At 46.1% G+C, this 27927-nt stretch overlaps 1 protein-coding gene across 7 annotated transcripts; it reads left to right on the top strand.

The window, feature by feature from the left end:
* The first annotated feature begins 308 nt into the window (after window positions 1–308).
* On the top strand, window positions 309–27927 carry myom1b (myomesin 1b). Of its 7 annotated transcripts, none has more exons than XM_084475048.1 (36): window positions 309–438; window positions 3677–3805; window positions 4385–4559; window positions 5455–5612; window positions 5838–5930; window positions 7212–7300; window positions 7682–7723; window positions 10116–10277; window positions 10652–10813; window positions 12254–12395; window positions 13323–13522; window positions 13743–13796; window positions 14121–14245; window positions 14648–14831; window positions 15029–15203; window positions 15472–15593; window positions 18700–18896; window positions 19232–19358; window positions 19526–19710; window positions 19802–19916; window positions 20328–20484; window positions 20606–20712; window positions 20873–20917; window positions 21232–21368; window positions 21675–21819; window positions 22388–22447; window positions 22563–22630; window positions 23300–23413; window positions 24546–24633; window positions 24801–24839; window positions 24933–25038; window positions 25345–25508; window positions 26023–26059; window positions 26190–26212; window positions 26440–26495; window positions 26908–27927. In XM_084475048.1, exons 3-36 carry the CDS (start codon window positions 4449–4451, stop codon window positions 27166–27168), a joined length of 4050 nt encoding a protein of 1349 aa, XP_084331174.1. In that variant the 5' UTR covers window positions 309–438; window positions 3677–3805; window positions 4385–4448; the 3' UTR covers window positions 27169–27927. The 7 variants fall into 7 exon arrangements, with proteins under 7 accessions (XP_084331174.1, XP_084331173.1, XP_084331176.1 ...); XM_084475047.1 differs by having other exon boundaries at window positions 319–476; XM_084475053.1 differs by lacking the exon at window positions 309–438 and adding an exon at window positions 1105–1358.

Here is a 27927-nt window from a genome sequence, read left to right as displayed (position 1 = left end):
GCCTATACGTCTATCAAGTCCACGCTGAACGCTGTAAAGTAGGCCTAAGTCTACCTCTGTTCATGACTTAGCCATATAATGTGACAGACAACTGTTTCAAACTGCAATGATGGGACAACGGACCATCAACATAAAGAAACTGAAACAATTCCCATGTTTATCAATGGTATTGATTGTCAATATAGCAATAGCTTTGGCAGCGGCCCCTATACCACCTGACCAATGGGCGCAGCGACCGGCTCTCCGTCCGAGTGGCTATATTTATCCGCGCCCTCGCCATAAAAGGACGCGCCCGTCCGCTCTGCATTCCGCCGAGCACCGGTATTATTTCTGATGTGCCGGCCGCTGCCCGTTTTCCGCCACGGCACCTACCTGACGCGTCACCGGAATAACCAACGTAGTGTGAACTAGTGAGGACGGACGTTGTCGTTATTCGAGGTAAAACTCGGAGTTTGTGACTTAACTTTTTTCCCAGGGTAAGTGTGTTGTTTAAACTTAACTATATGGCTGATTGTTATTTGTTGCATATTGTTGTGTTGGACGTGCATGTTGACAAGGTGCTTGGTTGAGCATTATTTGTGTATCGAAGTTATTGGAATGTTTTGATTTAAATTGAACGAGTTAGCCTACTTGAATGGTAAGACCATGCCACCTAAGCATACAGGTGTAATAATATTTTATTATATTATTTGATGTTTTGATTTCTTGTGTTTGTCTTTACTAAACATGAAACCATTTTAAAAGCAAACTTTGATATCAACTTTGGTATTAAAGCAATAAGTATAGTTGGCTGACATTTATGTTCATTAATGCCCCCAAATACGGAGCTATGCCTTCTCAAAGGACAGAAAGTCCATCTCCAAGCTTTCACTCGCAGAGGATCAGGTTCACAAAGTAAAAGTCCTGCCATGTTTCAGCTCCTCCCACTGCACCAGCTGACATCCCTCCTCAGCTGAATCTCTGGGTTGGAGCTCATTAACAGGACGTTTGACTCCAAAACCTGGCCCAAACCTTTACCTTTCATAAGCCAGGAGCAGCTTGACCTCTTAACACCCCTCACGCCTGCTGTTGACCGCTGGGTAGACTGACGCGGGGGCAGGAGACTGATCCGGCTCCAGGATGTCGGGGTCCCTTCCGTTCTACCAGAAGCACAAGCGCCACTACGACCACGACTACCGCAGCACCGAGACCCAGGTGCTGGCTAGCAAGTACCGCGCTAGCAGCAGGAGCAGTAGTGGCTATCCTGCCCACATCTGCACCAGTGGCGGCTATCCTGCCCACACCTGTTCCAGCGGCTATGCAGCCCACATCTGTACTGGCCACGCCCTGGCCAGCGCCAGAACCAGCACCAGCAGGGGGTAAGGAGGAGAGCTCCATCCTTCCATCCCTCCACCCAAGATCATCCTAACCCCCTCCTCCTGCTGTACCCAAGGCCAGAAGGCCCTCTTAACTCCCTCTTCCAGGCTTCTGTACCCCAGGGCAGAAGCCCCTCTTAACTCCCTCTTCCAGGCTGCTGGAACCCAATCCTGAAGCCCCTGTCTTAACCCCCTGACCTCCAGGATGCTGTACCCTGATCACCACACTGCTGCCCCCTGGTTCCTGATTCCAGCACCCCTCCCCCTTCATTAAGTCACTCCATCGGATCCTTGGCTGGTCTTCATTCCCCTTGGCATCCCTTATCAAGTAACACCACCCCCAACCCCCCACCCACAACCTCCCCCATTCCTGCTTCATTTCATATTCATATCTTTCTTAGGGCGCACTCACACTAGGCAAAGTTGCCCTGTGCCGATGATTCCCCCCCCCCCCCCTCCCATGTGGCGCTGGCCTCTGTGCTCACACTAGGCAATTTCAACTGGGCCTGAGTACGGTTGCCTCTTATACATATGGGTACGTATCCGTGTGGGTGTGCGTGTCGGCTCATAAGCATCTGTATCGTGGCCTGAGCACACCTCTGAAGTGTACTGAGGCCACGGAATTTAACTGTACTTGAGTACAGATGGCGTGCTCACACTAGCCAAACGATCTAGACTTTAACCTACTCTGGCACAGTACAGATGGCCTATTGTGAGTGCGCCCTTAGAGACCGGAAACCGATCTTTCCCGACCGGTCTCTGAAACCCTGCTAAACTTTGTTGAACCGTGTGTGCAAGTCTTCTGCCTGCCGCCTCTAACATCTCTGTCCCGTCGGGTTTGAGGTGCTTCTCTAATCTAGGGTTGTGTACTCTTGTGTTCTGAGGAGCTGCAGAGGGCCACTATGTGATGACATGCTACTCTGTAGGGGGAGATTGAAACAGGAGATTGTGCTGTGCATTCCGCATGGTGCAGCCAATGTCATGGTGGCCCCGCGTGGCCAGAGCTACATGAAGCTTCTGAGTTTTATGGCTTCATGGGTCAAGGCCCGGGTTGTGTTAAGTCATTAGTTTGATGGGGCCGGTTCGGTTAGTTTGTTAGTTTGGGGGGAACCAATTAGGTTATTCTGTTGGTTTGGGGGGAACCTGTATGCATACACATTTCTTTAAGCAAGGCATCTAACTCCTATCTGTTCCTGACAAGGTGGTGGTGGTGGTGGTGGTTAGCTAGCGTGCTGGTCCAGTGCAGGTGTGTTGATGGGTGTGAATGGGTAACTGTGAGCCCTATTGCAAACCTTGACTGGCCCAAGTGCATAGGACAGCACTGGTTGAATGGTACTGTACTCAGGCTGTGATTGATATCCTAAATTGGATTGAATATGGAAGGCTAACATACAATGCTGTTGACTTGACAATTGATTGGTGTTGGTGTGGACCAGTTCATCTCATAGAGGATCAATAATATATCAGTTGATCATGCAGCAAATGTCTGTTATCTCCTAATCTGTATCTAGTGTTCATCATATGAATGCATACATATATGTATCTATATGATGAACGTGATGTATAGGATGCACATGATGTAAAGAATGTACATGATTTATATGACATACATGATGTATAAGATGTACATGATATACATACATCCATACAATGACCACCGGAACTAGCACTAGATCAAGATTGAGATTATTATCTCTTCCTTGTCCATCTCTTCCCTATTGTCCAAGCCCCCTTCTCCTCTCCAGCTCCCCTATGCTCAAACCAGGTCCTCCTGACATTATAACCTACATTCAACCAAGCTGCTGCACCCATCTCTCTCAAATGACATGTGTGCAAACTGTTCAAACTGAGAAACACACAGGGATTTGGAGGGTTTGACCAAACATCTTCGGTCAAATAAAAACATCTGAAAAGGTTGCTGGAATGAACTGAGTGGAACAGAAGGAATGTTTTGTGTCACTATCTGTGGTTTTATTGCATCAGGTTCCAACAGTCTTCTGTTGGCTCTGTAGCCTACAGTAGGAAAAATGTTGCTGGCATTTCAATCAAAGTAGGGTAGAATCTGAAAGGCAAATCTTGCCTGTGTTGCAGAAAAAATCTCAGGTCTGGGGTCTAAAACGTTGAATATATCTAACATGCGTCCAAACCTAAAAACCATCTCCCTCACCTGGTGACTCCATAAACCTAAACCCACACTTCATCTCATCTTGGCCTAACCTCCCTCATCTCCAAAGAGATACTTACCATGTCTGGTCGCTCTAGTAGGCCACCTGCCTCTGGTTGTACCACAGACAGACTGACAGGTGTTCTGTGCACCTCAGCCTCACAGCGTCTTCCTACTCTGGGTTGGAGCAGAGCAGCCAGCTGACCAAGAGAGCCAAGGCCACGCATCTGGCGGTGGACAGGGAGCACCACATCATCGGCTACGTAGTGCCGATCTTCAGGGGCAGGTATCTAAACAACAGCTTAAAGCATCTCCCCCTATGTGTGAAAGATCTGGGCAGATCTCTCATAGATGGAGTAGAATGTGCTGTTAATACCCAGCCTATATGCAACTTCTCTTAACATGGCACCTGGACAGTGATGCAAAGGATGCGCCAGCCTCTTAAACCTAATTTATAGTTGCTGCACGATTCATATGTCATTCATAGGTTCTCATAGATTCATTTGTTGCGTGTCTGCACCTCTGCAGTATTGACACTCCAAAAGCAGAAGGTGCAAACTGCACGTCAACAGCAATGTTATGGCGAATTGGCAACTTAAAATGCCACGACCGTGTGTCTTGTAAGTGGTGCTTGCTAGTGGTTTGACTCCCATGCCAAACAGTTATATGTCTTAACCACAATGTCCGCAGACTACTTGTAGGCATCCTTGGGCAAAATAACCTGTAACGATACCTGCTCCGACATATCTGAAAAGTAAAAGGTGTCTCCTGGATCTAAATAGCAGTATAATAGTTAATAGTTATACTGTATCATACCCCCTGCCCATGCTCTCCTCTCTGCTCCCCCTCCTACTGGACCTCCTAGTCTGGAGTTTGCTGGTGGGTATTCGGGTGTAGAAGATTCACGCTTGAAGGCGACTTCTGCCTCCATGTGGGGTCAGGATATGTTTACCAGCGGGCTGGAGATGGAGAGGTCAGAGGTCAGCTCCAGGAAGGTGACCATGCGCGAATCAGCTGAACGCATCTCCCTCAGCAAAACGGTCAGTGGTGATGACATCGCAACCCGGTGATGACATCACAACTCTGTGATGACATCACAACACCGTGATTTCATGGAGGAGTTCCACCTAGAAGCTTTCATGTAAATAGAGAGATAATAACAATAGTCTTTATTGAATACACATTTTTGTGTTTTTTCATCATTTGCAACTTAGTTGTTATAGAATCCATGAAGTGTGTGAGTGTGCCGTCCAACCAGAGACCATTAAACGATAACGGTTAGATTTGGGGACTCTAGGGTTTGGTTCTCAGAGCCGAGAACACGAAAGTCGATATGACAAGGGGTTAGCTTAATTGCTGAGGGAGTATTTATCTTTAAACAGATCCACCACCCTGAGTTAGGTTCACCACCAAGTGTTATAAAAACCTCTGGTTACACCAAGATGCTGTCTCCACTATGCCAAGTAATCCACCATAAAGGGTGAGACATACCACACCATATCCTGTTTCTGGGAACACAGGAAATTTCTTAATTTAAGACCCTGTCCCTAGTACAAACTCCTGACCTCAGTCCTCAGGCCACCAGTGATCCATGATCCAGTGATCCATCCCTCAGTCCTCACGCCTGGCCCCAGTCTACCCCAATACCTTGTCAGATGAGCGCCCGGGACTCAGAACATAACATACCCACGTGCCCAGTATCTTGTTATCCATCAAGTATCGTTAATAATTCACTGTTATTTTTAAATAAACTAAACAGGCGATACTTTTTATGGCCTGGTTAGTTGCTTGTGCATGTAGCACATGATAGCATCTGTTTATGTGATGTTATGCTAACGCTAATTCTGAATGTAAATTCCAACGGTTTGGCTAATGCTAATGGGGGATGCTGATGCTAACGGAGATGCTAACGGGAGGTGTCTGCGATGCCGGCAGATCTATGACAACGAGGAACACCACAAGAAAATGAACAAGGACAGCCTGATGCACGCACCGGAGTTTGTGATCAAACCGCGCTCACACACGGTGTGGGAGAACCAGAGTGTGCGCCTGCACTGCACCCTCAGTGGGTGGCCTAACCCACAAGTGGTGTGGTAGGTCTGCCACACACACGCACACACGTACCAACACAACCACACACACTTGATTCTATCTACTTTCAGTGCTTCTTGCTTTCTGTCCTTTACCCATCTTTCATTGTCCTTCTCTAGCTTTTCCTGATGGTTTTAGCCAATCTTTTAGTGTTTTACTTCAATTTCTCTCCCTGTCCTGTCGACTATCTGTCTGCCTGTCTGCCTTCTTCTGCTTTCCACTACAAGGTACAAAAACAATGTGACCATCGACCCCATTGCCCACCCAGGCAAGTATAAGATAGAGAGCAGCTACAGTGTCCACTCCCTGGAGATCGACAGGTAGGTCCTCTTAGTCCACCACAGACCCAAAAGATGATCAGAAATGGTCAAGTTTTGATTATGAGGTCATTTCCTGGACTTTAGAGTTGTTCCTAATTTTCGTGTTTATTCTGATAGTTTTAATCATGAACATTTTTCATGATTGAAAGAAAAGTAAAAAAAGCATGGCTTTTATTTAAATTAAACTTAGCATGATGAACACACACTATGATTAACATGTACACGTGTGTGTGTTTGTATTCAACACAGTGTGTTTAGTCTACATGTGTCAACAGAGTATGAGAGGTATTTCCTCCCAGACCCTGGGCTGTTGAGAACACACACCCCAGGGTCTGCTCTGTTCCTGCCCCGGCTCAATCGGACACCCCAGATAACAACAGGAATAGTCTAGAATGCAGCGCAGGAGCCCGCTGGACTCAGCCAGTCGCCCCTGCGGGTTATTTTAGACCTCCGACCCAAGCTGAGGGTCTCGCTGGGCCTCTGATGCTGCTGCTAACTCAAACACACATAATGAGCTGGTGGTAGACGCCAGGGGGCTTTTAATGTGAAGAGACCTTCAGCACCTGGCACACATGACGTCATGAGAGCTGTCTATTTAATCTCGTGGTATTCCTGGACCAGGGTAACGGAACGTTCAACCGGGAGAGGGGGGGAGATTGGGTTTACCGGTTCATAGGGGGGGAGGGGTGGGGTGGAGGAGGGGGGGGGGGGGGGGGAGGTGGGAGACGTGTGTCTCAGTTACTATGGTGGATGTTGAGTTACAGGTTTAGTCAAGTCAAGTTCAGCTTTCCCAAATTTTCCATTTAAAAAGTGTGGATGTTTGGTGTTGAGCTACGGGCATCATTAAATAATTGGTCATTTAAAAAAATAATAATAATAGAAGCCGACCACACCTTTGAAATCATTTGCACATACAACACTTTTTTAAAGGTTTTATTTATGTCCCCCCTACGTATCCTGCTCAGTGGTCTGAACCATATATGGTTATTGCATTATACCCCAATGCCTATTTTACATAGAATGAATAGTGCTGCATTTGTGGATTTGTGGCTCTGTCAAATATGTAAATATGTAGAGTGATGGACACAAAGTGCTTAATTAATCTATATTTTAAGCTACTATTAATTGCTGTGTGTCTGTTACAGCAGATCATATGATATACGTTGGTGATATTACCCTCCAGAAAAGTCCCCCCCTTAATGATATCTCCTCCCTTAGCTACATGTGTAGTTCAAACTTAAGTTCAGTTAAAGTTGAAACATGTGCATGTTGTTCTTCCAGATGTGATTTTGATGACACGGCGCAGTATCACGTGTCTGCCATGAACGCCAAGGGGGAGCAGTCTGCCTACGCTTCCGTTGTGGTCAAGAGTACGTTTCACCGCAAGACGTACAGCTAGCTAGCTAGCACATAGACACGTACAGTACATTGATCACTAGATTTTTGATCAAAGCATTTAGCTTTGATCTAACGATTACATACAATCAAAATTGGAGTAGCTTCTAAGAAAGTGTTAGTAGTGCACCATCTTAATATATAAATGCTATACAAATGGAATTACATTTTATGAATAAATACAAAACTAAGTTACGTTTATCTGTAATTATGTTTCACAGGGTTGCTTAAGTGTAAAATTGTAATCGGGCAGTTTCCAGATCTGAGCAAGTCATTGAAAATATTGCTTTTGTACGTTAGTGAGTGTCATAACGACTAACTTAAATTAATAACCCAATTATTTTCCTTTATTTCAGGATTTAAAGGAGAAATGGACACATCCCACCCTTCACCCAGACGTAAGAGGAAATATGAAATGTTTTTATGTTTTTATGTTATACATAGATCTGAAAGGTCTATTTTGTAATGTGTTTTAACATGCATTGTTTATCTATTGTTTTATTTACATTGTGTCGTTGGCGTACATGTAACATGTACTAGCACTTTAATACCTGGACCCTCTGCGGGTCATGGATGACTCATAAAACACATCCATGTTGGACTACTTGGGGGGTGGGGGTGGATTGTTGGGATTGTGGGTTGGTGCTGGTAGTTCTGGTGGTGCTGGTTGTGTGGGCAGGTTAGTGGGGGTATTATTGTTGTGATGGAGACGGGGGGGTGTATAGTTTGAGGTGGTGGGGATGATGACTGAGTTGGCGGGGGAGATGGTGATAATGTTATTGTTATGGTGTTGAGGGGTAGTGATGTGATGTGGTTATGGTAATATTATGTTGTGCAGATGTTGGTGGTGTTGATAATGTGGTGGTGCAGGTGATGGTCAAGATGATGTTGGTGGTGCTGACGGTGTCGTGGTGTAGATGACAGTGGTGGTGCCGATGTTGGTGAGGGTTCAGATTAGCTTGGTGAAGATGTAGGTGGTGGTGAAGGTGGGGGTGCGATGGTGTGAGGGTGGTGGTGTGGTGTTAATGGTGATGGTGTGAGGGTGGTAGTGCGGTGTTGATGGTGATGGTGTGAGGGTGGTGGTTGGGTATTGATGGTGATGGTGGTGGTGGTGATAGTGGTGTTGATGTAGTGAGGGTGGTGTGATGGTGCGATGATGGTGGTGTGATGGGGTTGGGTGGTGGTGTGGTGTTGATGGCGGTGGTGTGATGGTGATGGTGGTGTTGATGGAGTGAGGGTTGTGTGTTGGTGGTGGTGTGATGGTGGTGGATGATGGTGTGAGGGTAGTGGTGTGGTGTTGATGGTGGGACAGTTTGACAGTGATGGTGGTGGTGGTGATAGTGGTGTTGATGTAGTGAGGGTGGTGTTGGGTGGTGGTGTGATGGTGTGATGGTGTGAGGGTGGTGGTGTGATGGTGAGAGGGTGGTGGTGTGATGGTGAGAGGGTGGTGGTGTGAGGGTGGTGGTGTGATGGTTATTGGGTGGTGGTGTTGTAATGGTGTTGGGTGGTGGAGTGATATGTGATGGTGTTAGGTGGTGGTGTGATTGTGTTTGATAGTGGTGTGATTGTGTGAGGGTGGTGGTGTGAGGGTGATGTGTGAGGGTGGTGGTGTGATGGTTATTGGGTGGTGGTATGATGGTGGTGGTGTAATGGTGTTGGTGTAATGGTGTTGGGTGGTGGTGTAATGGTGTTTGGTGGTGGTGTGATGATGTTTGAAGGTGGTGTGATGGTGGTGGTGTGATGGGGTGATGGTGTTAGGTGGTGTGATGGTGTTTGATGGTGGTGTGATGGTGTTAGGTGGTGGTGTGATGGTGTTTAAATGTGGTGTGATGGTGGTGGTGTGATGGGGTGATGGTATTAGGTGATGGGGTGATGGTGTTAGGTGGTGGTGTGACAGTGTTGGGTGAGGGGTCTATTTGTGCTTCAGCTCTAACACCAGTTCTGTTCCTCTTGTTGCGGCGGGCCGACCCAGGGTCCTATCCACGAGGTAACGAGACCCCCGGGGTCTCCTCTCCTAGTTAGATGTTTTTGGTGGTGCAGTCACTGCTTGTGTGGCCAAGCATGCTCATGATCATCATCATCTTCGTCATCATCATACCTTGTGTCTCTTTCCAGTCTCCCCTCTACTAGAGTCATTTCTGATTCCTTTACTTCATGTCGTCTTCATTTTTCATGTTTGGCTGTATGAGAGGAAAGGATTTCTCCTCTTGAGGTTTGGGTGTGATGTGTGTGTCAACTGTCCCTCTCCTACCCTCTGCAACAAATATCTGTGTTTTTCTTGTTCACCACTTCCCTCCTTTGCCCATCTCTCTGTCTCTAAAAAGGTTTTCTCAACGAGCCATCAGCCGGCGATTCATTTTTTCATTAAAGAACTAATGAAAGTGAAAGTGTGATAAGTGATAACTAGTTAGTTGTAGTAGTTGTCCACTTAGCTAGACATCCTGTTCACAAGCTAAAGAAGCTAAAGCGTTTGCTGTTTAAAGGGGGACCATCACACGAGTACTGCTGTTACTGCTGTTATAACAATGCTGTTTGCCACATAAGCTCCCTTTCTGTGAAAACAACACAGAAAAGTCGGACCACTGATGTCAACGGTCTGACATCATCGCAAAAACATCATGATTTTCTTCGCAAAAACAGAGTCGATGTGGCAGTCTGCGTTTCATAACACACGGATGAAGCAGTAGTCCAGAGTGTGACTCCTCCCCTTTAACGATCCAAAAGCATGCATGAGTACCTCCTGCTCCTCCTCCCCATCCCTCCACTGATCCAAACATCTCCGTCCCCCAGAGGGCCTGGTGTCTGAGTACGGCGTCACCTTCAAGACCCACATCGTGGACACGTTTGGCGTCTCCTTCGGCCGGGAGGGCGAGACCATGAGCCTGGGCTGCACCGTCATCATCTACCCCAACCTGGAGCGCTACCAGCCGGGCGTGGAGTGGTACCGCGACGGTGAGGATGGTGCATGCCTTGCCCATGGGTCCTTAGGTTATGAGTGTAAGGCAAAGCATTCCCAATGTAAGAACACTATGACCCTGCGGTCATTTGGCTTGGCCTCTGTACGTTAATTCTTGGGGTTTATGGTTCGAGGCCCCACTGCGTAGCAGCGTGGCATCAGAGAACTGTCACATGTGATCTACTTGGATCAACAAGTGATCATTGATAGTGTCATTGCATTTTGCATCATTATACCGATGACATCCACGTATTGATTGATTTTGCATCATCACATTGACGACATCGTTCTATTGATGTTGACTGTGTTTACGTCATCACGTTGTCATTGAGTGTGCTAACATCCCGTTGATCTCCATCCCGGCGGCCAGACGTGCTGCTGGCGCCCAGCAAGTGGCACCAGATGCACTGGAGCGGCGACCGTGCCACCCTGACCCTTGTGCACCTCAACAAGGAGGATGAGGGCCTGTACACCCTCCGCATCACCACCAAGTCCGGATACGAGACCTACTCCGCCTACGTTTTTGTCAGAGGTGAGTGCTCGCTGCCTCCTCCAAACAGGTGGAGTCACAAGGTGTCTGGTGTCACAAGATAAAGGTTGAAAGATATTACCATTCAGTAACATGTTAATTACTCTCCACTAACTGGAAATGACTGAATAATACAAGGCCAAGGTTGTGTTGTTATGTGTCAAATTTGACCTACTCTTACAGATATGTCTCAAACATCTTTATATATTGGTCTCCAGAATTGTCTATCATTAAATATGAAGTCTACCAGGACCATATGTCCTGGTACACCCTACCATGTGTTTAGGGTTTGTTTGTTTAGTGTTGCCAAAGTGTGCATTCCCGCAATAAGTACTTGATGACTTTGATCAAGCTCCCAGTGTCAACCAAACACCTCCTGTGCCACCAGATAACTACAATAATAAATAATAACATGGTTGAATGAGCAAGGGCATTAAAATGGATGCCAACAAAGTTTTTGGAAAGCTACTCAGCTGCCACAGTTTGACATTAATATGGTTGATGTAGCCGTCTGACAGTCTGTCGTCTGTCTTTCTGCCTGCTGATGCTATTGTATGCTGATGACCTGATATGTTACTGCTTTGGACTAAGCACATGGACCATGTGTTGTGTGAATAGTATTGAAGGTTGGAGCAACACAAAGCCCCTTCCCCTGCTGCAGAGTTCAGGGTCAGCCAGTAAAAGTGGAGATAGAGAGGGGGCTATTCCCAGAGAGCTCAGCCGGGGCCTCGCTGTAAACAAAGCAGGATTCCACTCGTATCTCTGATTGAAGGAGAGATACTGTAGCTCAATATAGTCTCCATCACCTATGGGCATATTTTAGCCATGAGTCAGCTGGCCTTTTAAACTAGACAATGTTTTAAAGTAGTTAGCAAGTGTTGTAAAGTTGTCCATTTTTTAATTAGTTGACTAGTGTTTTAAACTAGTTAGTTGTTTAAACTAAGCTAGTGTTTTAAAATAGCCAGTGTTTTAACTACGTAGCTTGTGTTCTAAGATAGCAGTACAGCAATGCAATAATGCTGTCCTGTACTGAATATACAATACAGAACCATAATACAGTAATTGAATCTGACCCTAACTCTGCTGATAGATGGGTATGCTGAGGAGTGTTGTGTATATTACAGTATATATTATATTTTATTACACAGCTTTTTTTAAAACTAAATTCTGATTAGTCAATCAAGGCATTCTACAGTCTGTTATTTCTGTACAGCAGGGCGCTTCCATGAATAACTGACCGTTGCTATGGAGGCTATTTCCAACCGTATATTTTAGTAAGAAGCCATGTAATTAACGTGACTATGTACCTTCAGGGTATTTCAAGACCCCTTCGCTTCATGTCGGGGTCCTGTCAGGGTGTGTATTGTAATAATGACCGGCTCGCTGTACATTATCCCATACACATACTGCTACTAAAAGGTATATTTGTATATGACCGGCCAGATGCGGATGCTGAGGTGGAAGGGGCCCCTGGGGCTCCCCTGGATGTGCGCTGTCTGGATGCCAACAAAGATTACGCCATCGTTTCCTGGAAGCAGCCGGCGGTGGACGGAGGGAACTCCATCCTGGGATATTTTGTGGACAGGTGAGTCACTCGTTAGTGTACCGGTAAGTCGCTCTTTAGCATACAGGTGAGTCGCTTGTTGGCATACAGGTGAGTCGCTTGTTGGCATACAGGTGAGTCGCTTGTTGGCATACAGGTGAGTCGCTCTTTAGCATACAGATGAGTTGCTCATTAGCATACAGTTGAGTTGCTCGTTAGCATACAGTTGAGTCGCTCGTTAGCATACAGGTGAGTCACTCGTTAGTGTACTGGTGAGTCAATCGCTAGCATACAGATGAGTCGTTTGTTAGCATACATGCCAGTCACTCATTTGCATGCAGGTAAGTAGGTCATTATCTTGAGCTAGTAATTTAGAGTGAGTAATGTTTTTCAATTAATACGTAGCGGGCAGTTCTCACAAGTACTGCCCAAATCAGGCAAAAAAAAGTTATTAGAGACCATATCCTGTGTTTGTTTTAAGAAATAGTATCTAAGGGAAGGATTTAAGGACTTAAAACAACAGCTGTGACCCCACGGCTACAGTTCATCACTCACTGACACCTACCAACTGGAATACATAAGACCTTTGTCTGGACCAGTTGAGGGCCACTGGCCACTAGAGGGCACTGAGGGGCCTCAGGGTTGGAACATAAAAACAATAATATATAGTGGTAATAATATACACTTTTTAACTGGCTAGTTTTATACATACAACAAATTCAATACAATAGATAGGTGAAAAGCGTCTAGGATTGGACTGGACGTGTTACGGATGGCCAACTAAAGTCTAGAGTCTAGATTCTATACCAACCTACTGTGCACATCCTGTGGTCCTGTATTAGTAATCCAGGGTGTTCTATCACCATAGCATCATGCCCGTCCTATCAAGAACATTGCAGGGGGGCTGGGGTGGGGCTACACCCGGTTAGGTCCGGGTCCGACTCACGTACCTCTTGGTCTGGTCTCCAGGTGTGAGGTGGGAACCAACCACTGGATCCAATGCAACGACACCCCCGTCAAGTTCGCCCGCCTCCCCGTCACCGGATTGGTGGAAGGGCGGTCCTACGCCTTCCGCGTGCGTGCCGTCAACAAGAGCGGCATGAGCCGCCCGTCACGCACCTCCGAACCCGTGGCTGCCGTGGACGCCGCCGACCGCGCCCGCATGAGAGGTAGGAACATGTGATGGGGGGATTCGTATGACATAAAGATATCTATGGAGCGACATTTGGATGCTATAAATATGTTAATATCAGTATTATAAGCAGGCTTGCATACACCATGAGCTCTCGATCGTATGAACAAGTGTTGTGACTTCCTGTTTATAAATATGTTAATATCAGTTGTATAAGCAGGTTGTGATGTGACATCCTGTGTTTGTGGTTACCGTAGGAACTTCGGCGCCTGTGACCGGTCAGATCATTGTGACGGAGGAGGAGCCAGCAGGTAGCCTAGCCGTCCGATTAGCATCCCAGCAGAATCCGGCTGGTCGATATGGGAAAAATATTATTACGCCAATGACAGGATTTTACACAATATTGATAAATGTCACGATATGTCTTTCCTTCTGACGATTAAAAACTCAGACTTAGACTATGACACTGGGTATCATGATAAATCGATAACTTCATTTAAAGACGATACAACAATGTAACTGTCGGAAATATTGCCCAGCCCTTAACTTAAACTGGAGAAGCATCACGCTAACATCTTCCTCCTCTTGAGTTCAATGTTGGCCAATAACCCTCTGACCTATGACCCCCATATCAGAGGGCGTGGTTCCCGGGAAGCCCCTTGAGCTGGAGGTGACCGAGGCGACCAAGAACTATGTGGTCCTCAGCTGGAAGCCCCCTGGAGAGCGAGGTCACGAGGGCATCATGTACTACGTGGAGAAGGTGAGCCACAACCGTCTCACTGAGCTCCTGCTCTCGTGTCCTGGAAACCCCTCCGGGTTCTGGTTTCATGACCTTCGGGGGAGGTTAAAGCGCCTGGGGCTGTGGTGGTCTAAAGCAGGGTTCATTCATGTTAATTGTGTGTGTGCGTGTGTGTGTGTGTGTGTGTGTGTGTGTGTGTGTGTGTGTGTGTGTGTGTGTGTGTGAGTGTGTGTATGTGTGTATGTGTGTGTGAGTGTGTTTTTTTGAGTGTGTGTTTATATATATATGTGTGTATGTGTGTGTATATATGTGTATGATGTGTGTGTGTGTGTGTGTGTGTGTGTGTGTGTGTGTGTGTGTGTGTGTATGTGTGTGTGTGTGTGTGTGTGTGTGTGCGTGCGTGCGTGTGTGTGTGTGTCTCAGTGTGTGTCCGGGACAGACAGCTGGCAGAGGGTGAACACTGAGATCCCGGTGAAGTCCCCCCGCTTCGCGCTGTTCGACCTGGCCGAGGGGAAGTCCTACAGCTTCCGGGTTCGATGCTGCAACTCAGCCGGGGTGGGGGAGCCGTCCCCCCCCACCGAGGCCACCACCGTGGGAGACAAGCTGGGTGAGAATACACACACAATATACACACACTGTACACACACACATGCACATGCACGCACACGCACACGCACACACACGCACACGCACATACACACACACACGCGCACACACAGTTTATGCATGTAAATGTACCGACTGTAGTTTGAAGGTAGTTTGTAGTCTGAAGTCACCTGACCAGGTGTCCGTGGTGGGCTCCAGATGTCCCAGCAGCCCCAGAGCGTGTGGTGGCGACCAGGAACACGGACACATCGGTGGTGGTCTCCTGGGAGAAGTCTCACAATGCCAAGGACCTGGTGGGCTACTACATAGAGACCAGCGTGGTGGGCAGCAACACCTGGGAACCCTGCAACAACAAGCCTGTACCAGGGTCCAGGTAAACTACATGTTTCCTCTCTGTCCAGGTTCCTCAGCTTGTTCTTCTTGTCTCCTTCCTCGGGTTCCTCACCTTATTTTCCCTCTCTCTCTCCAGGTTCCGGTTGGCTCCTCCCCTTGTTTCCCCTCTCTCTCTCCAGGTTCCGGTTGGCTCCTCCCCTTGTTTTCCCTCTCTCCAGGTTCCGGTTGGCTCCTCCCCTTGTTTCCCCTCTCTCTCTCTCTCTCCGGATTCTTGTTGGCTCCTCACCCTGTTTTCCTTCTCTCCTCAGGTTTGTGTGCCATGGCCTGGTGACCGGCGAGACCTACGTGTTCAAAGTGAGAGCGGTGAACGCCGCCGGTATTAGCGAGAGCTCTCAGGAGTCTGAGCCAGTCCTGGTCAAGGCCGCTATTGGTGGGTGACAGAGAGAAGGCCCTCCGTCCTTTCATTTTTTTACCTCATAGACCAATCACTGTCCATGATGATGAGGATTCACCTTGTTGTCATGAAGTGCATATGTGATCAGTGTATACTAAGTAGATTAGGAATGTTAATTAGAAGGATTTCAGGTAGAGGTAAAAGAGAGGCTAGAATGTGTTACTCTTCCCATCTGCGTCTACATCACCTACTCTGTTTCCCATGATTCCACTTTGTCATCCAATCACACTGCGAGGCACGGTCACATGCTCCATCCACCCCACCCGCTCCACCCCCCAACCCCACCGCGGCTCGAGTCTTGTACACGTCCTCTAAATTGGGTCATCGAGATCCAACTCAGCAGGTGTTGCAAACCAGGCCGTCTCTCGTTCCCATGGTTATGACCATCCCTGCCACCCCCTGCCACCCACCTTTGAATCCACCATCCACCTCCCTCTCCTCCACCCCACTTTCCTCCACCTCTCCTGGGCACGACATGTGTCGGCCACCCCCTGGTACCTGGTGCTACAGGTACCACACACTCCCCTCACCCCCACCGCAACCAGCACCTGCATGGTGTTTCAAACCCTGTCTCCTCCTGTTGTAGCATTGTTCTACACTTTTCTGCATCATTTATTTTAATACTACTTAGTTCATTTCTAAATTCTACACATTCATTGATTTATACGGAGAAGCATATGACATTATTGGGGGAAAAAATGTATTGGCCTTTTTTCCCGTAATAACAAAATATGTATCTCCTCATTATGAGGCACACAAAGCCTCACGAAGCCTGTGCACATATTCTGCGTCTCTGCTATAGCTCATGTGCACGCGTATGTTACCTAACACGCTACCTTCCTCCTCCTCCTCCCCCCCCTAACACACAGATGTCACCTGTCGGCCATCTTGTCTTCATTGACCAACTGTCAGTCAGATGAAGACAACAAATACTGTAACGTAAATGTTGTTAATATTGTTGTTAATGTTAATATAGAGACAAATGTTTTGTAGACAAGAGTATGTTCTGTCTGTTCTATCTGTTCTATCTGACTTCTATCTATCTGTTTCTGTCAGTATCTTCCTGTCTGTTCTGTTTCCGTTTTCTGTTGGAATGTGTGGGGTCAGAACGGACCCTGTGCTCAACTAAAATCGGCTCTTCTGCTCTTCTCCGCTAACTCCTGTAGGGGGCGGCATTCCTCACGGTGTGTTGCCGGAAATGGGGCCGGGGGGGAACAGGGGCGGACTAACCCAGCACGGGCCACGCTGGACGGGCACGCATGACACTGTCCAGCCCCCCGCTGACACTACCATTCTAAAGGGCAACGCTCGGACTGACATGCCCGCAGTTAAGGCCGAGGCGAGTGTCGCGGCTAATGCTAAGGCTAATGCTAATTCAGTTGAGTCCCAATATCCCGCCACTAAGAGTCTGAACAAAGGCGCCAAGCGAGGCAGCGTCTCTTGGGCCCCCGAACTGGAGTCGGGATCAGGTTCAGTATCGGATGTGGTCGAAAACACGCCCATATCGGCACCCATAACGGCGCCCATTACCCCGCCCATAACCCTGTCCCTAGCCCCAGCCTGCAATGGCGAGGAAGAGGCCATAGGGGGCAGCAGAGAGCCGTTAGAAAAGCGTAAGTTCTCTGTAGACGCCACGGCACAAAGACCCAGGAGAGACTCGACAGGTGAGGACTGGTCAGAGATAGAGAGATATCACACACAGCACACACACACAAAAACCAATTCTTCTTTTATCCCTCTCCCCTCCTCGAACCAAGGTGTTTTCGTAAAATGTTCCTTCATTCCTTAAGAAAATTGCAGAAAATGTTGCCTCTAATTGAAACATTTTAAGAAAGAATCCTCAATCACAAAAAGCTGAATAATAATATGTCTAAAAGTATCTTCAGGTGAGAACATTCTGCCAAAGGTAAGTCACTGTGAAGCTAACTCAGGTTCAACACCACTGCACCCCTAGATAGTCCTCTGTCACAGCAAATTAAACCATTAGTCACTTTCCCACTAAGGGCTGGTTCCTGTGTAGAACATCGCCCCCTATGGGTGTTCACGCACATAACATAGTGATGATGCCATAGCAAGTACGTCTATGTCATTACAGGAACGAGCCAATCACTGCCTTTCCCTGGAAGAATGGCTCAACCAATCACAACTAGAACTGGACCCTAGTGATAAATTATGCATATGAAAAAAGAGATAGCAATGCATACACTATATACAATATATGTATCTACTAAAATAACACACTTATATATTTATATAGTAATATACTTTTTTGTGGGACATATAAAATGGATGGTAATTACTCAAAATATTGAATTGTATACCATTAATGTTAATGTAGAAGCAAGTTATTGAAAACTTATGCTAAAATACTGTGACATTAAAACACTACATCATTAACTGTATGATTATCATTAGCTAATAACCATTGGCGGGAACATATTCAAGTTAAAGCTACAGTTGTGCTGTGGTTGGATGCTATTCCTTCTGTGATATCACATTTAATGACTATAAAGGTAATTTGATTACCTTTAATGAGGTATTATGCCATTATTCTGCAGTAATATAAGTGATATGATTTTGGCTGTGGACACAGGTCCTTTAAAATGTGAGCATGAAACTGAAGCTTAAAAAAACGCTACTATTTAAGAACTGACCAACCGGAATGATCTGGAATGATCTGGTCGGTCAGAACAGAGCGCAAGTCCTATCGTATCATGCATCCAATCATCATCAACATGTATACGTGTAATGTTAGACATACTGTTGGGTCTTGGAGGTCTTGCTAGTCCATCATTAGTTCCCTAAATGTCACCAAGGTTATCCAAGGTGTCTTACAGTGATGTCTTTACATGTCTTTGAAGAGAATCTCAAGGATACAGGTATACTATGGACATTGGGGTTCAAACCCAGAACCCTTCAGCTGGAAGCCAGACACTCTGACCACTAAACGATCCTGCCCCCCACTAGAAACAACATAGAGGCGACAGTTCAATTCCAGAGCTTCAGTTTCTACTAACCGGCCAAACACGGAGCTCTTGAGTTGAAACGCTTTCATGTGATGTCCCCCCCCCCCACCCCTTAGCCTCCCCCGCGCCCCCGTTCGGCATCAGCATCCTGGAGTGTGTCCGGGACTCCATGGTGCTGGGGTGGAAGCAGCCCGCCTTTGTGGGCGGTTCAGACATCATCGGCTACTTCGTGGACTATCGCGAGGTCATCGACGGCGTGGAGGGCCAGTGGCACGAGGCCAACATCCAGTCGGTCAGCGACAGAGCCTACAGGGTGAGTGTCGGTCTCAACCAATCATTCGCTCAGAAAACACGTCACCTCAAAGTAAAAGTCCCGTCCCGTGTGCAATTAGAACTTGTGGATCTATCTATTCCAGGATTTCTCAGTCAATCCTTTCTCAAGCAATCTGATTTTTTTACATTCATTTAGCTGAAGCTTTTACCCAAAGCAGATTATAGTGCCGCACAACCTAGTTGCTGAAAGACATCTGGACTGAGTGCAGAGTAGGTATAGGCACCAGCATACCAGACCTACCAGTCCATGTATATCTATTTATGGAGTTTGAGAAGAACCTTTATTGTAAAGGGTCTGCTGTCTTTCCTCTGAAGGTGTGCAACCTGAAGGAAAACAAGAAGTACCAGTTCCAGGTGCGTGCGGCCAACATGGCGGGGGTCGGCATCCCCTCGTTGCCTAGCGACACCTTCCTCTGTGAGGAGTGGACCATTGCTGTGCCAGGTGAGGAGGACTATGGTACCCAAACTTTCTCCCATGTCTCAGTAGATGAGGAAGGGTTTTCATGAAGAAAAAGAAAAGCTGGGGATTGTAAGGCAAATCATTTTTGAAAAAGGAGGAGTAATTAAATGTATGGTCTGACCTTTAGCTTCCTCCTGATTGGTCCCCAGGGCCTCCTCACGATCTCCTGGTGACTGAGGTACGCAGCAGCTCCCTGGTGTTGCTATGGAAACCGCCGGTCTACCAGGGTCGCGACGCGGTCAACGGCTTCTACGTGGACATGAAGGAGGCGGGGGCCTCTGAGGAGGCATGGCGAGGCATCAACAAGAAGGCAACCAACAGCAAGTTCATCAAGGTGAAGCGACGTCACTTCCTCTAGCAAATACCCATCAGCCACCAGGGCCTGGGAACAGAGCATCTAACATGACGCGTGTTTTGATATGCAGATCAAGAACCTAAAGGAAGGGGAGAAGTACGTGTTCCGTGTGCGAGCTCAGAACAACGCTGGTGTAGGAAACGCTTCTGAGGTTACAGAGCCCACCCTGGCCCAGACCAAACCAGGTACAAACTAACCCTGAAACCAAACCAGGTAGGTACTAACCCTGGTACCACACCAGGTAGGAATTAATCCTGGTACCAAACCAGGTAGGAACTAACCCTGGCACTAACCCTGCCACTAACCATGGTACCAAACCAGGTAGGAATTAACCCTGTACCAGACTTACCAGTAACATAAGTAATATATATATATATATACATAGTAACATAAAAATTGACGGACGATAGTCTTATTTTAATAGTAGTAACATCTGTTGTAAAATAAGTAGTGGGAACAGTAATAGTAATGTGTGCTATTTGTAATATGGTAGTATTCACACTCGTCACGACAATAGGTAGAGCAGCCCTGAGCAGAAAGTGCAAAATATGAACAAATGAGTTATGAATGTTTGAGGTTATGTCTCTTTGTTTCAGATACCAAGGAGATTGTGGTGGATGTTGACGACAATGGCGTTATCTCCCTGAACTTCGAGTGCTCTGTGATGAGCACAGACTCTAAATTCGTCTGGTCCAAGAACTACGAGGAGATCTCAGACACTGAACGCATCGCCGTGGAAACCAAGGGAAGCAAGTGAGGCTGTTTCTGAACTTCAGGTTCCGTGTTGTGTGTTACTACAACGTCTTAATCCGTGCACTCTCTCCACCGTACTGAGTCTGTTCCTCCTTCCTCCCTACTCCCTCCTTACCTGCAGGGCCAAAGCCAGCTTCCTCGCCCCTGGTGAGGAAGACATTGGCATATACTCCTGTTCCGTCACGCACACTGACGGAGCCTCCGCCAGCTACGAACTCACAGCGGAAGGTGAGCACAGAGGACTACAGTCAATTAACCAATTAACAAATCCAATAAATTACCAAATCAACTGACCTGATATTTCAATGATACATAGAGCTCAATCAATTTATTGATTGAGCTTTTCCTGAGACACATCATTAATTATGTTCTTCTTCCTGCCCTACAGAGCTGAAGAAGCTTCTGGAGACCAGCCACGACCACAAGTTCCCCAGTGAGTGGCCCCTGTCTTCAAAGATACTTCGGTTGATGTTTCACAGTGACAGTACTATACTATTGTTTAGTAATTGATCAGATACTTTAACACAAAGTGACCTAAGTTACAGTGAGTTCAGATGCAGGTCTTTGAGCAGCAGGTATGGGTGAGGAGGCATTGTGCTGTAGGATGCCTATGGGTTAGACTGTAGACATTGGGCCTAAGATGTATTGGCACTGTGTCGAAACACACTTGATTATTCTGCATCCTTTCGTCTTAGTGAAGGGAGTCCTACCTGTCCTCAGGCATTGTTTTCTGTGATTTTTGTTCAGTTATTCCCCTGAAGTCAGAGTTGGCCGTGGAGCTACAGGAGAAGGGACGTGTTCGTTTCTGGCTGCAGGCAGAGAAGATGTCCGCCAATGGAAAAGTGGATTATGTGTTCAATGAGAAAAGTCTGTCTGCAGGAGAGGTCAGTGTACAGCAGTACACAGTTCTACCACCAATAGTATTATTAGTAACACTGTGAGGAAGTCTTATATTTGTGCTCTAAGAACTAGTACTTTGTAAATACCAATGTAAGTAAGTACAAGTTATATTGTAAGTCCTTATCTAACCAATAGTACACTTTTATCTTCATGCGCTGGGTTTGTTCTTTGGTGCAAATTGAGTTCTTTGCAACCCTATGATATTTGCCTAATTAAGTGTACATCATTGAGTATGTATCATTGCGTATGTATCATTGGCTATGTATTGTCTATGCTTCCCCATGTTGCAGAAGTACAAGATGAACTTTGACAAGAACACGGGCGTGATTGAGATGATCATGGAGTCCCTGACACCGAAGGACGAAGGGACCTACACCTTCCAGCTGCAGGACGGCAAGGCCACCAACCAGTCCAGTCTGGTGCTGATAGGAGATGGTATGTCTGCCCCCTGCTGGGTGGAGGACCTGAGAGTTACCTGGAAGTGTCTCTCACAATGAGACAGTATATTGACATTATCCTCTCCTCGGGCTGGAATCTGTTAAAGAACACTTTCGGTATTTGCTCCTGCCATGGTCTTCAGAGGAACTGGGCATGCTAGATTATAAAGATAAAATGATGCTTTATTAAACCCAGATGATTGAGTGTCAAACTACAGGATATTATTAAAACGGTAAGTCACACTCGCAATTTTGTAATTTAAGAGAGTTCTGCTTCATAGGTGCGTTAGTCTGCAACATCAACTCCGCTTCTGGGTAACATTCCGTAATTTTTACGTAATTTTTCCATATCTGACCGACAGACGAACGGGATACTCGGAATACAAATCCCTGACCAATTACAGCAGTGGTCTGACTTTTCCGCAACAAGTCACTAAAATAAAAATAAAAACTTGGTGCCTCACTAGGTGGATGTGGACTGCTATACTAGATAAGGAAAAGAGGTGGATCTGTTCACATCTCATCCTATGCTAGATGCTAAAGTTGTTTTCTGACTCCTTGTTTAGTGTTCAAGGCTCTACAGAAGGAGTCTGAGTTCCAGATGAAGGAGTGGGTCAGGAAACAAGGTAAATATTACTTTATTGAGTAAGTATTACTTTATGTGTACAGTACAGCTGTTTATATATCAGTTTATTACATCTATTAGATGGGTGTTTTAAAGTTTCTCTGCTGTTCCCACAGGTCCTCACTTTGTGGAGTACCTGGGATACGAGGTGACTCCAGAATGCTGTGTGATCCTCAAGTGTAAGGTAAGGAGGAGGCTCAAATGGCGAAGGGTTGAAGGTCCCCTATTTTACCACCAGGGCTGCATTCCAAAACCTTTTCCTTGACCTCAAGCTTTGAGAACCCGCCGTTCAACGATAAAGGAGAAATGTTGAATCAGGACCAATTGGGAGAGTTAAGGTGCTTTAGCGTCATTAAAGGCATTTTCGACTGTTGATGGTCTGACCAATTTCAACTTTCAGACAATCACAGTTGAATGTCTGATGACCTGGTTGGAGAATCGCTAAAACACTTCACACTAGACACTGATTCAGTGTCTAGTTCAGCTTCTTGTCGAGTATACGACAATTGGAATAGCAGGTACAGTGAAGATATTAGTATTATTCATCTAGCGGGTGTGTGTAATTGGGTGGGTAAACCTTCTAAAATCAATGGAAACGATGAAAAATAGTTCTTTCTCCTTGTTATTACCTCACCAAGGTAGCTTTGAGAGTGCATTTCCATTACAGTCACGGTTTCCCCAAAAAGCACACTAACAAATTTGGTCGATGAATAAGGTCTAAACAACATCACACCTGGTGATAAAATATGGGCCCTTTAAAAGTTTTAAGTTGGTAGTGATTGACCCACCTTGGTCTGTGTTCATATCATACGACTCCCCATATCATACGATCCCATGCTGTGTGCTCCTGAAGGTGGGCAACATCAAGAAGGACACAGTGGCATTGTGGCAGAAGGGCGGCCAAGAGATTAAGTCCGACCAGCAGCTCAGCTTCACAGAGGGAGTGCTGAAGCTGGAGATCGCTCAGGTGAGGAAACCAGTTACCATGCATCCCTGATTTCAATGGGAGTAACCGTACAAATATACCGTAGGTAGATATTTTTGTCTGGCCCAACATAATTGGAAGACACTTATTATTTTACAGGGCTCTCAAGTTTTGAAGACAGGCAAGAGTGACATATGCTTTATTTTCATTGGTTGCTGCTTTAAATCTTACGCAGATACAATAGCACTATTTTCTGATTGGCTATTGTGTAGTCCCTTTCTTTTTTTTGATTGGCTGATAAGTGTCAGGCTCGACTAAGAAATCCACGGAAGACGCATTTGATTCCTCCATAGTGAGAGTGGCGTGGCCAGAGAAATTTTGGGCGCTGCGGCATATTAAATATAGCCAAAAGACCGAAATGAGTGAATGTCATGGCCAATGTGTGACACTTGAGAGCCCTGATTTTACCTATGGATAAACCCTAACCCTTGCGATAGAGATATGTTTAAAACATGTTCAGATCAGTTTGTTAAAAAGTACAAAATATGCAAAGGTCACAGTTCAGCATATTTTATACAGTACTGTGCTCCTGTTCTGGCCTCTTTTCTGTCCTTCTATGATTGCTCTACTAAGGTACTCAATATAAAGGTATTTGTTTTTCATTTGTTGTCAATCATTGTCTTTATCTTCATCCCATTGTTTCGTTCTGTGTCAACATGGTCTGGTTCGATAAGATGTGCTTATAAGGGAATGCCTCCTTAGCCCTAGATGACCCCGTGGTCATCATCGCATCAAGTATCTTGCTAGCTTTCTGATGTGAGGGCGTCAGGCTAATGCTATTAGCAGTAGCATACATAAACCTCTCACCTGTGTGCCATTTCAGCGCGGCACCCGTGCAGTCGCTGGTACAGCGGACACAGTCGACACAGTCGACGAAGTTACCTGGAGACAACTTAAAGTTGGCATTGGTTTTGTGTTCATCTCTTCATCCAACAGTTCATCTGTCTGTTTGTTCTGTTTGTTTGTTGGCTTTTTTGCACCTGCGTCCTTTATATGAGTCCTGCAGCATCCAAAGCAGGAAGGGACAAGCCCGGCTTTCCTGTAAACTGGTCCTGTATATTAGGCCTGAATTTCACGTCCTTGCGTGACCTCATGCTGTGACCTCTTCCACCAGATCTCCAAGAAGGACTCCGGTGTGTACAACATCGTTCTGAAGGACGACAGAGGAAAGGACACGTCTACGTTGAATCTGACAGATCAAGGTAACTGCACCTCTGCATTAAAGAATAACTACACACTAGCACTAGCACTTTGGGGAGTTTGCCGCCATCAAAAGGCGGCGAACACATGTCTAAATCATAATCATACAAATTTTAGCTAATTTAATTAATTTGTATGATGCATTAAATGTACATTTTCTCTTTTCAAGGTTTCAGGGATCTGATGAATGAAGTGTTCAGTGTAATTGGTAAGAACCATTTTTTTGCCATTATAATTATGTGTCCCTTTAGTCTTCTCTTGGTTGTTCGTATTAACTCGCCTCTCGGCTGTGTTTCTCCAGCTAACTCCTCCACTCCCCTGAAGATCACGAGCACAGACGAGGGAATCCGCCTCTACACCTTCGTCAGCTATTACAATGACCTGCTCCAAGTCACATGGCACTACAAGTGAGTCATTTACACCATTTGTTGGATGCTTGTATCTCCAAAGCTTCTTCCAGTACCATCCTTTTGGCTGGGAGCCGTCCTAACCCCTATCTATCCCCCTATCTATCAGTATGGAGTTCAGATGGAAAGTTCTACAGCTGAACCAGGAATTAGACTGAACAGTAGATTTTGGTTTCAGGCTCTGTGCCGTCTCCCCCACCCCCGCCCCCCCACAACCCCCCTGACAAGTTCTTTATTTCTGACAAGTTAGGTTATTCCTGGTTAAATAACAACTCCACTCCCCCTCCTCTGTGTGTCCTCTGCCAGAGACTCAGCCATCGCCTTCTCAGACCGCATTAAGAGCGGAGTGGTGGGCGAGCAGCTGTGGTTGCAGATCAAGGAGCCCACGGAGAAGGACACGGGGAAGTACGCCATTGAGTTCAACGATGGCAAGGGAGGCCTGCGCCGCACCGTGGAGCTGGCCGGACAAGGTCAGCTGCCCCCAGACCCACTTGAGGCTGTGCTGGTTCTTGAATCTGAGACTGTGCTGGTTCTAGAGTCTGTGCTGGTTCTAGAGTCTGTGCTGGTTCTAGAGTCTCTTCTGGTTCTAGAGTCTGTGCTGGTTGGTTCTAGAGTCTCTGCTGGTTCTAGAGTCTAGATGCTGTTCTGGTTCTTGGGTCTGTGCTGGTACTTCGGTCTGTGCGGGTTCTTGGGTCTGTGCTAATACTTCGGTCTGTGCTGGTTCTGTACTGCAGTTTTCCCAAACTTTAGGGTAGAGTTAAAAGCAATAGATATTTGAACATTTCAAAAATAATTTTAATAGGTTTGAATGGTTGGGCAAACTTCTAGTATTCATTTAGAAATGTTGGGGACGCCAAGATTGTTCACACCAAAAAATTGGTTCATGGGACAAAATCCCTCCTCAGTCATCTTGTGTACTGGTTCCCGAGACTGGACTGGATCTCAGCGACCACTTGCTCACATGTTCTCTGTTTTGTCTTCAAGCATTCGACGATGCCGTCGCAGAATTCCAGAGACTGAAGTAAGTGACTCTGTTGTTTGATTTGATCGTAACGATGACGTAACTTGTTTAGCATTCAGCAGGACAACTATGACATGAACTCATTTTGTCATCTAATAATTTCTTCCACCTTTGATTTTTTTCTCCTCAGGGCTGCTGCCATCGCTGAAAGAAGTAAGTCTGTTCATCAATCCATTCAGATTCAACCTGACCTGAACCGTCCTCTAGTGCTGGGGATATTGGTGCTCATGTTCTTTCCCATGTAAACACATTGGTGTTAACATCACAGTGGCCGTGGTCCTAGTAAATGTGTCCCCATGGCATTCCTAGTAAATATGTCATATCCTAGTGGATGTGTGTTCCTCGTGGGTGTGTTCCTAGTTCCTGTGTGTTTCTTCCAGACAGGGCCCGTGTGAAAGGAGGTCTGCCTGATGTGGTCACCATCCAGGAGGGGAAGGTAGGTCACCAAGACAGGCTCCCTTCATCACATAACTCTAACACAGGCTTACCAATCAAATCATGACAACAGACAGGCGCCTAATCTAGCCTCAGTTGATTATTTTCTAGTCTTAAATTACTCTACTCACTACACTACTCTACTGCATATGAAATGACTCTACTCAAATCCTTTCTAAAACTACTTTATTTTAAAATGACTATGAACTCTGTGAATCGCTATGCAAATCTTCTCTATTCTATAACTATTCTATGTACTCTTGGCAGATCACTATTCAACTCTTCTGTAAACCTACTCTGCTCTAAACTTCACCGCTTCCTCCGAAACCAATATCCACTGCACTACCCGTCCACCGTGTGTCTCAGGAGGTCTATTTTCTTCCTCAATCCTTCTATCCTCTCCTCTCTCTCAGGCGCTGAACCTGACCTGCAATATCTCCGGTGACCCCTTGCCCAAGGTGACCTGGCTGAAGAACGAACGGGAGATTGTGTCTGACGACCACTTACTCCTCAAGTTTGAGTCAGGGAAGTTCGCCAGCTTCACCATCACAAAGGTGAACTCGGACGACTCGGGCAAGTACAGCATCCTGGTGAAGAACAAGTTCGGGACGGAGAGCGGGGACTTCACCGTAAGTGTCTTCAATCACCCGGCGGACCTGGGCGGCAAGAAGTAGACGTCTGCTTGGAATCTGTATAGAAGATAGCAAAAAACAGACGAGAAATAAACAGGGAAACTAGATTGTTGAGGATGTGTTATGCAGGTTTTGGGGTTAGATAACAGAGGTTCAGTGTATTTGTGTTGATACACGATCCAGAAATCTCATTTGGTGCAAGATTAGACTGATACCCGTTAGTTTGATTCATATCTTACAGAATAAGAAAGCATGCCAAAGATATATAATAACAGTTGTAGTTTTTATTTGTGTGACCTTTGGATGGTGAATGTATTTGTTTGAATTTGCTGCAGTGAAGGCAACATAAATAATTATAATATAATACAAGGTTGTTATTATTAGAATATGCTGAGGCAGAGAGGAGAGAGGAAGCAGAATTATAACCCGACTGTAGACTGGGTGTTCGGTTTCAAGTTTCTACTTCCTGTTTGTACATGTTTGTTTCCTCTCTTCAGCTCATCGTCTTCACTGTCATTCAGCCTTTGTGAATATGACCCCTCCCCCTTTCCTTTACATTATTTATGAAAACCGAACCTTTAAATGTACCAAGGTTTAATTATGACATCATTATGACATAAATGGCATGCTCAATAACTCTCTTCACCGTCCACATGTTCTTGTTAAGTGGTTTTTCGTTGTTTTGTCAAACATCCAATGTACCCAACTCACATCACTATGACGACACTGTTGTGATTTCGTATCACTTCCTGTGTTCCCCTGTTCTCCACCTAATAAAAGAGCATGTTTCTGCACCTCCTC

This window comes from Micromesistius poutassou (assembly GCF_964030765.1).
Source record: "Micromesistius poutassou genome assembly, chromosome: 11".
NCBI classification, from domain to species: domain Eukaryota; kingdom Metazoa; phylum Chordata; class Actinopteri; order Gadiformes; family Gadidae; genus Micromesistius; species Micromesistius poutassou.
This window is presented reverse-complemented; position numbering and strand designations above follow the sequence as displayed.